Raw genomic sequence first — 10363 nt, 5'->3', positions numbered from 1 at the left:
ATATATATTTATATATTGATATATATTTATATATTGATATATATATATATATATATATATATGTATGTATATATATATGCATGCATATATACTTGTATATCATCGTAATCTTCCAGTTTGCCCTTCTATCTTATAAAAATAAGGACTAGCCTTTGATAATAGGCTATAATAATCTTGCAAGCAGACAACTTCAGAGCATCGCATCTTTGTCCTCAGTTCAGTTCAAGCACTGGTTCACAGAGGTCATGTACGGAGCCAGATCTGTGTCATTTCCCATCATACCACAGTTGCTTCTTTCCCCTGCACTTCCTTTTACGCTGTGTTTCCCAAGATGGTGAGGCATGGGACCAAATGTGCTCCTAACTTGTTTCTAAATTTTGTGAATTCTTGCTAAAATTTTCGCTCTGTTATTTTGTACCCTCAGTTTCTGTCGCAGTGTTATCTTTGGAAACCAGAAATATTTCAATTATCTCAGAAACTATCAATTCTTGTTTGTCTTGAAAGTGTACAGGACACGTGCCCCAATTTTCGATAGACCCGAATCGGGATCTTGTTTAGAGCTAATAAACCACTCTTATTTTGTGTACTTTAAGTCCCAGTTCTGTACCCCAAATGTGCCCCGGGCCAGATCTATACCCCGGCGATCTAGATCTAGATTTCTAGATATCTAGTCTTTCCTCCGTACTCCCCAAATTAATTCCCTTTAGAAATGGATGTGAGTTTGAACTTTGGTGGACCCAGCACTGAATGAAGCTGACTTTTGTGCTCTGCTGTGCAATGCCATAAAAATGGTCTGCTCGTTTTGTATTTTTTTGTGTTTTTAAAAATTATTTGTTGCCGGGGGCCCTTGACACCCCCCACTGTTGTTATGGCATGGCTAGATCTGGTGCACTTTAATAGCCTACATGTATCATAATGTATGTAAACACGGTGGGTCCACCAAAGTTAATTTGGCCATCATGGCGGGGGAAAGTGTTTGTGAAGTTTCTGAGACTAGATCTAGATTTAGATCTAGCTAAGTTCTAGATCCTTCAATGAGTGTACTGTGAGCTAGCGCAGACAACAGAAAATGGAATTACAAGTTCTGTTTTCATTTTCACTCACGAATGTCATCTAGATTCTAGATCTAGGCTATTTCAATTTGGGGGTGGGGTGGGGAGAATTTGCTGGGATACAATTTGTGACCAAATTTCTCATGTAGGCTACACGTTTTGTACACTGTTTTTCTAATGGCTCTTCGTTTTCTAATAGTATTTTGCATGCTGAACATGAATATGGCCTTCATATTATTGAGTTATTGATAATTGATGTTTGAAAACTGAAAGGGAGCCAAAACTGAACTAGGACCAGTGGCGTAGCAATATTTGTTTCTAACAGCATGGCATGGGGGGTTCAAGGGGCATGCCCCCCTGACCTAAAAAGAATCGGGGGGGGGGGGGGGGGTTCAGGGGGGCATGCCCCTCTGCATTTTACAATGATTTGATGTTTTGGCAATACAGAAGTCTCCGCCTAAGACCTAAGATCCCACCGCTTACGATCCCGGTTCGCTTAAGATCCCGTTGTCTTAGGAAAACAGAATTTTTACTATACAAAAGTCACCCCTAAGATCCCGCTCTGATGGTCTACATTCGGCTAAGATCCCGCATTTCAGATCATAATTGGTAAAACAAAAACCCGGGAGGGCACAGCCGATCAACATAGAGTGAAAAGTTGAGATCAATAAACTGTCCGTCTCGTCAAAGATCAACCACTATCGTGAATGTGATCACAAACACGTTGTAAAACTCGATGAAGCGATGCAATGTTTGCCCCAGACGGGATCACACGGGGGTGTGAACTGACAGACGCGTTTGTTTTCCCCACGCATCGCACTCACACCTGAGCTCGCCACCTAAGCTTGCATCACTTGCTGGGTGGGTAGGGCCTACACGTTCACTCCAGGCAGGGTCACATCGAACCGTGAACTCTTCCTTGATCACTGCAGCAGTTGTCTGTACTCCCGAATTTGCGAGACAGACTGAATTTTAATTGGTGGGTTCACAACGTAATGGTGTGTAACGACAAAGGCGGTTGGGGGGGGGGGGGACTCTGTCAGAGATGGAAAGCTTTCCTTTTTTACAGGTAAAGAGGATGGGCAACTGGATAGGCGTAGATCTTGAGACTCATGATAGGATAATAAGTGAAAATGGCACGCCTCATGCCACTATGCACCGTGATAGGTCGTCACGGTTAACCACTATTTGCTCGCCATACGTCATAAACCCACCAAGGGGTCACGTCAGTTCATTGTAGAGAGGAGGGAGACCATTTTACCGACTGTGAGCCTTAGCATGGGTCACCATAGATTCTTCCCTGGGTTCATCGGTTAAGATCCCGGTTCGCCTAAGATCCCGCATTTCCATGCTCCCGAGCACCGGGATCTTAGGCGGAGACTACTGTATTAGGATTGATATTTAGGTACAACTTAAAAATCTGGGTCCCGTCAGTTTAGACTAGGCATCGTGCACACAGAGTACTGGATATTGATACCGACAAAAATATTCGGTATCTATGTTCTATCAGTATCAGTAGATCTATATCTAGATCCAGCCTACAAAATGAGCATTAAAAATTCACTAGTTAATAACAAGGGAAGGGGGGTTTCAGGGGGGCAAACAAAAACTTGGAGAGGGGGGGTCAGGGGGGCATGCCCCCCTGAATTTGAACATAATTTGATGTTTTGCAGTTAGCCTAGGTTTGATAGGCTGTCTCTCCATATCGGCACACTCATCAAAAGTAATCATTTAGAACCAGAAGTAATCGTCGGTGGGGTAAAACTATCCCCAAACAGGACCCAGATTCTTAAGTAGTACCGATATTTACTAGAAAACAATAGATTGGCAAGGGTTTTAGTGGCCGTACGTTTGTTCTGCAGCAAAAATTGTGGCAGTTTAGCCCTCAAATCAGTGCATCTGTGTGTGGGTGCAGAAGAGCAATTGCCAAAACGTGAGACTCTTGAGACTCAGTGGTGCACAAAAATTTTTCTTACCAATTTGACTCTCTTTTCTGTCGGTCACAGATTGACATTTAGTGCTCATATTCCTAGAGTATCAGAGCAAGGAGATGTACGGTTTTGGAGATATGGGTCTATTGGTTTGGCAACTACTGCATTTCTTGTATGTAACAGTGATGACAAAAACAGATAAGCAGCAAGGCAAATTATAGACTTTAAATTCCATTTGTTTAGTAAACAAAGACTTTGTACACTATGAACTCCATTCATAATGGTAATATGAATGGCAAGCTTTGTAACAATGACGCAGTGCACAGAACATGTCATCATTGTTATGTACAAGAAAGGATACACATTGGACATTATCATTGACAACACATCACAATAGTGAAAGGCTGTACAGATACAGTTATCAAAGCCTCAGTACCAGAAAAACACATGTGTAAAACAATTTTTTAACTAATATGAGGCAAAAGCACAAAATCAATGGAGCTGACCCGTACATAACAGTGATGACAAACATGACTTGTACATAACAATGATGACACAATGTACAGGAAAAGACAAAAGTCTTGCCTCCAGAGATAAAAGCGCACTTTAAGAATATAAAAAAAACCAGGAGAGGTTTCTTTTGCTTTGAAACAGATACCAGGGCATATCAAAGACAGTTGACGATCACAATTATGTGGCTAATTATGACAAACAGTACTCGTACATAACAGTGATGACAAAACATACTGGGAAAAGGTAAAATCATGCCTACAAAGAACAAATTTGCACTAAGAGATACACAGATCAATAAAGACGTATTTTGCTTCTAAATGAATCTTGCATGTATGAAATATATGTTGAAAACTTATTGATATTAGCAATTATGAAAAATATTACTTGTACATAACAATGATGACACAATGTATTGGAAAAAGGTATATCATACCAACAAAGAACAAATGTGTATTTTTGAGTTAGACAGATAAACAAGGGCATGTTTGTTTATTTGTTTGAGTAAAGAGAGCACACATTACTTTAAAAATGTTTGCTCTTAGGACAATGTAATTTCTTGTACGTTCGTCAGTCTTGTACGGCTGCATGACGACACCCCAAACGTCATCACTGAGCACAAAAGCTAAATCTATAACCACAGATATGATCCATCTCTCGAAGTTTGTTCACACATCACACTCTTGTTCCAGGAATCCAGTGTAAACACCGCAATTTCACTAAAATATTCAATAGAGTAGCCTAAAAACACGCAAAACAGCCCAGTACGTCACATTCAATGCAAGATTCTTGTGCGTCACCGGACGCTGAAGGCAATGACTACTTTTGTTTTTCTGTTTCCCCCGTTGTTCTGGGGATGCGAGTAAGGAGAAGTCACTCAAGAAAACAATTATATCCGGGCACTTTTGATGACCCGTTCAAAACAAAAGTAGGCGAAATTCGGACTTCCGGCACGTCGCAAGTTGACGACAATAACGGCGAATGTTAAACAGCCGACCGAAATCGTAGATCTAGGAACCCGATGTTCCTTTCGCGCATCGCGGCTTTTGAAGTATTGAATAAACGACAATAGGCAAAGAGATTCAACCAGCTATGGTGATTCTACTGAAAAATAATGGTGTTTTCTGAAACACCTAGTCCGTGACGACACGACAGACGCACAAGTAATCAGAATTGTTCGTCTATCTGCAAACAAATAAACCGATTTCTTGAGCAAGTTAACCTTTCTCAATGACAAATGACATAGGATCAAAGCACACATAAAAAAAACCACACCCAAAAATACTAAATTTTGGACATTCTTGGAAGTTTGCATTGGTGTGCTCAAAATGACACTCCAGGAATCACTAAAAAAACGAACATTTTTGGCACAAAATTTACAAACTCAAGATTGTAAAGCTGACAAGGGGTCTGAAACTGCTAATGCAGGTTCTACATCCTATATTTGACGTGTGTATACGTTTTGGAGGAATAAATACTAATGCATCACATTTTATGCACACTAATATGAGATGTGTGTGTTTTTCCCCATGTTTTGGCAATGGCTCATTTTATGTAAAAATTTACCTAACATTTTATAAAGATTTGCTATAGGAAGGACTTTCGTAACGAGCGACCACCCCAACAAACACAATAAAGAAGAGACCTAACCTAAACCTCTAAACTCACCCCCTACCCTTCTGTTCTACTCTGTCTCATAGTGGTCGCTCGTTATGGAAGTCCTCCCGTGCTATAAATCATTTTGCGCAGTGATATATCTAAATACATAACTGTATTTTCCATCTGTTAATTTGTTTATTTTCAGCCCTACCAGAGATTTGTAGAGGTTGGCAGAGTGGCCTTTGTGGCCCATGGAGACGACAAGGGCAAGCTGGTTGTCATTGTCGATGTCATTGACCAAAGCAGAGTAAGTCTTGGAGAAACTATGAATCTGTGTCAAGGTTTGAAATCAATAAAATAGAAAAGATATGCAACTTGTTAGGTCTAACTCTTTGACCTCAGCGTGTTGTTTTCATTCTCTGTGGGGTCTCTAGTGGTCTAGAGGTATGGTGTTTGCCTCTCTTTTGATAGGTCCAGAGTTTGAATTCTGACAGTGACACCAAGATTTCTTGTCTAAAAGATCCTTTCCTTTCCTTTTCTGTAGTCCAGTTCTGTCACCTGCTTCCATCGCCACTTTCTCTTGAAGAAACCAGCAGTCAACTAGCCCCGAAGTCTAGCGGGAGAATGCAAAGAAGAAGAGGTTACTGTGTAATCCATGGGTCTCAATAGTCCGCTATTTAGTGGATTTCCGCTACTGCCTCTTCCTCCGCTCAACTCCGCTACCGCGACAGCGGGTCAATCAGAAGGTTGCTGGGAGCAGAGTGACTGCCAGGCCTCGGGAATTTGAAAAAAATCGCAGAGACGCAGGAAAATACATAAAAGATCTCGAATATTATTTGAAAACCAAATCCGATAACGTTTCTTTAAGTTCATTTTTGCCGGTCACGATTGTGATATTAATTTGGCTTTTCCCGATGTGAGAGTACGTTTCACGCGAACAGGCGGCTATGGCGGGAAGTGGAATTGTATGTGACACCGAGGCTGGACTGGAAAATCAAGATCTCTGAAATTTGTCTGTAAAAGTCTGAATAAGCAACATTTGTAACATGCAGGTTCTGCACTACAAACGTGGTGTCGCCATGAAAATAATGTTCGTCACTGTGCTGTCGTTTGTGGGGGCCAAAATAAAAAAATCAAATAAAGTTATACAAGCGTCTTGTCAGGCTCGTCATTGTGACCGGTCAATGAACCTGCACTCGTTCTGAGCGCTGTGAAGTACAGGACTCAGGAATGGGGGGAGATTATTGATTTTTTTAAAAAGATACACTCGGGGATGGGGGGAGGGCTGGACGCAACACCAGAGGACAAAAAAAGAAAAGAAATTGGAAGCAAATTTTAATGTTTAGAATTTTGATTACCACTACAGCTCTCTGCAAAGTGCGCGTTATTGCATGCCTTGTGTATAATCGGGATCCGCCATAACTACTTGTAAGCGTGTTAATGAATTTATGGCAGGGGCCTAAGTGTTCGCATTTCATTGGATGGGTGACAGTAAATTATGTCTCTATATTTATTCGCAGATTTTCAGTGTCACTGCATGTCGCCCTCCCACAGTTCTTACACCTCTCACACTGAATAGGTTTACTTGAGCTTTTCAAGTTATAACTCTACTTTCAGTTTGAGCATTAATTTTGTCTTTCATGTTTATTATATGAATCATTACACCCAGACTGGTTCATAACAGTCGATATTCTGGGTCTGGGCCTTTTCCCAGGCTCAAAACAAGATTCATTTATATATAGTTTATATATGCAGGCGAATATGATGAAGGTAAAATATTAAGTCGCACAAGACCACAGTGCGCCTCCACTTTCTGTATGTAATCAAGATTGTAAATATTTGGTAAGTGACTCTCACTTGAAATTATCTTCCAAACCCTCAAACTGGTATGAAATAACCTTGCTTTGATAAATTGATGGTTTTTATTTCAACATTCTAGGGTCCAACAGTAATAATAGTGGGTGTCTCGCCAAAATGGGCTTCTGTCGCGGTCACGCGGAAAGTTCCTCCTTTTTAAAAATTATGAGTTGAGACCCATGGTAATCTGATGCAAATTAGAATTATGAAGACCAAGATTTTGGGTGTTTCTTATAATTATCGTACAAGGCTATTTTTAGACGCGGAGAGCACCACTATCCAGCCACCCATAACCGCGCTAACGAATCCTTTTCCTGCATAAATGGCAGTGGGAGGTTTTTGAGTACCAAAGTTCCCTTGTTTACTTATTTAGTTTTGGAGGGTGGCTTGTTCATAGATGTACACACTTTGCTTTTGTTTTGATTTCATCTCTTGACAGCTTCCGACGGCCGTTGTATTTTTGGTCTTCTTTTCTTGTTCTAGGCTTTGGTCGATGGACCCTGCTCTGGTGTCAACCGTAAAGACATGAACTTCAAGGCCCTCCACCTGACCCCCTTCACCATTAAGATTGGTCCATCTGCTCGCTCCGGACCTGTAAGGAAGGCATGGGAGAAGGCTGACGTGACAAAGAAATGGTCGGAGAGCACGTGGGCTAAGAAGCTGGCATCCAGGGAAAGGGTACGTTCTGTCCGAAATTCTTTGTTATTTTAGGCCTACCTGCTTTGAATGGCTGTTACAGCCATCAGTATTGAATACTGAACATTTCTCCTACATCAGTATTGAATACTGAACATTTCTCCTACATCAGTATTGAATACTGAACATTTCTCCTACATCAGTATTGAAAACTGAATATTTCTCCTACATCAGTATTGAAAACTGAACATTTCTCCTACATCAGTATTGAATACTGAACATTTCTCCTACATCAGTATTGAATACTGAACATTTCTCCTACATCAGTATTGAAAACTGAATATTTCTCCTACATCAGTATTGAAAACTGAACATTTCTCCTACATCAGTATTGAATACTGAACATTTCTCCTACATCAGTATTGAAAACTGAATATTTCTCCTACATCAGTATTGAATACTGAACATTTCTCCTACATCAGTATTGAATACTGAACATTTCTCCTACATCAGTATTGAATACTGAACATTTCTCCTACATCAGTATTGAAAACTGAACATTTCTCCTACATCAGTATTGAAAACTGAATATTTCTCCTACATCAGTATTGAATACTGAACATTTCTCCTACATCAGTATTGAAAACTGAATATTTCTCCTACATCAGTATTGAATACTGAACATTTCTCCTACATCAGTATTGAAAACTGAACATTTCTCCTACATCAGTATTGAATACTGAACATTTCTCCTACATCAGTATTGAAAACTGAACATTTCTCCTACATCAGTATTGAATACTGAACATTTCTCCTACATCAGTATTGAAAACTGAATATTTCTCTTACATCAGTATTGAAAACTGAACATTTCTCCTACATCAGTATTGAATACTGAACATTTCTCCTACATCAGTATTGAAAACTGAATATTTCTCTTATGTCATCAGTATTGAATACTGAACATTTCTCCTACATCAGTATTGAAAACTAAATATTTCTCCTACATCAGTATTGAATACTGAACATTTCTCCTACATCAGTATTGAAAACTGAATATTTCTCCTACATCAGTATTGAATACTGAACATTTCTCCTACATCAGTATTGAATACTGAACATTTCTCCTACATCAGTATTGAAAACTGAACATTTCTCCTACATCAGTATTGAATACTGAATATTTCTCCTACATCAGTATTGAATACTGAACATTTCTCCTACATCAGTATTGAATACTGAACATTTCTCCTACATCAGTATTGAAAACTGAACATTTCTCCTACATCAGTATTGAATACTGAACATTTCTCCTACATCAGTATTGAATACTGAACATTTCTCCTACATCAGTATTGAATACTGAACATTTCTCCTACATCAGTATTGAAAACTGAATATTTCTCCTACATCAGTATTGAATACTGAACATTTCTCCTACATCAGTATTGAAAACTGAATATTTCTCCTACATCAGTATTGAATACTGAACATTTCTCCTACATCAGTATTGAAAACTGAATATTTCTCCTACATCAGTATTGAATACTGAACATTTCTCCTACATCAGTATTGAAAACTGAATATTTCTCCTACATCAGTATTGAAAACTGAACATTTCTCCTACATCAGTATTGAAAACTGAACATTTCTCCTACATCAGTATTGAATACTGAACATTTCTCCTACATCAGTATTGAATACTGAACATTTCTCCTACATCAGTATTGAAAACTGAACATTTCTCCTACATCAGTATTGAATACTGAACATTTCTCCTACATCAGTATTGAAAACTGAATATTTCTCTTATGTCATCAGTATTGAAAACTGAACATTTCTCCTACATCAGTATTGAAAACTGAATATTTCTCTTATGTCATCAGTATTGAAAACAGAACATTTCTCCTACATCAGTATTGAAAACAGAACATTTCTCCTACATCAGTATTGAAAACTGAATATTTCTCCTACATCAGTATTGAAAACTGAATATTTCTCCTACATCAGTATTGAAAACTGAACATTTCTCCTACATCAGTATTGAATACTGAACATTTCTCCTAAAAGGCTGGCTGAGAACATCTAAAAGTGAAAAATTTGATTCGATGAGGCACATTTTAGAATTTGTGTTCGAGATTGATGTAAATGTGGTATTAGGTTGTAAAGCATTTATAGGGTAATTTAAAAAAAAAAACTTGATTCAGTGTTTGTGGTTCAATAACTAAAGTTAGGATATTTTCATTGTGTAGTTGGCGTCTAAATGACGAATGGAATTTCTCAATATTCATTGATGTTGTATAATGAACAGAAAATTAAGGAACAAGTCAGTCGCTGATAGAAATGGTGTTATTGCCAAAATAACCCCCCCCCCCCCCCCCCCCCCCCGAGAAAAAGAATTGGAAAAAAATCCCGCCCCGCCTTTTTTGGAAACCCCCGAAAAAATTTGGTTTGGGGGGCGGCAAAAACACTCCACAAAAGCAAAGATGACCCTGCGCCCACCTTTAACCATTTCTCGTCCCCGTGCCTGTTTTATTTTTTGGCTCAAAACGTATCCCCGCAATCTATGTTGAATGCTTAAGATCCGGGCCAGATTTACACTCCCAGGAAAAACCGACCTGTGTATATAGAAAAAAGAAATTCCAAAAAATTTTGTCACAACACACGAAAGTGAGTGGTGTCGAGTGTAGATGGCTGGGTGCAAAGTAAATTGTGTTCTGACAAATCGGGGCAGATTACAAATTTAAAAAGTATCAACCAGACTGGATCTGCGCTCCT

At 39.1% G+C, this 10363-nt stretch overlaps 1 protein-coding gene across 1 annotated transcript in view; it reads left to right on the top strand.

Moving 5' to 3' along the window:
- Positions 1–222: 222 nt before the first annotated feature.
- LOC101863617 (60S ribosomal protein L14) overlaps positions 223–10363 on the top strand; it is a 16178-nt gene continuing 6037 nt past the window's right edge. The window contains exons 1-3 of the mRNA XM_005109052.2: positions 223–334; positions 5298–5399; positions 7433–7627. Coding sequence (XP_005109109.1) covers positions 332–334; positions 5298–5399; positions 7433–7627 — 300 coding nt within the window. The 5' untranslated portion in view covers positions 223–331. The remainder of the gene's footprint in view (positions 335–5297; positions 5400–7432; positions 7628–10363) is intronic.

This window comes from Aplysia californica, unplaced genomic scaffold (genome assembly GCF_000002075.1).
Source record: "Aplysia californica isolate F4 #8 unplaced genomic scaffold, AplCal3.0 scaffold00746, whole genome shotgun sequence".
Classification (NCBI taxonomy): Eukaryota; Metazoa; Mollusca; class Gastropoda; order Aplysiida; family Aplysiidae; genus Aplysia; species Aplysia californica.
This window is presented reverse-complemented; position numbering and strand designations above follow the sequence as displayed.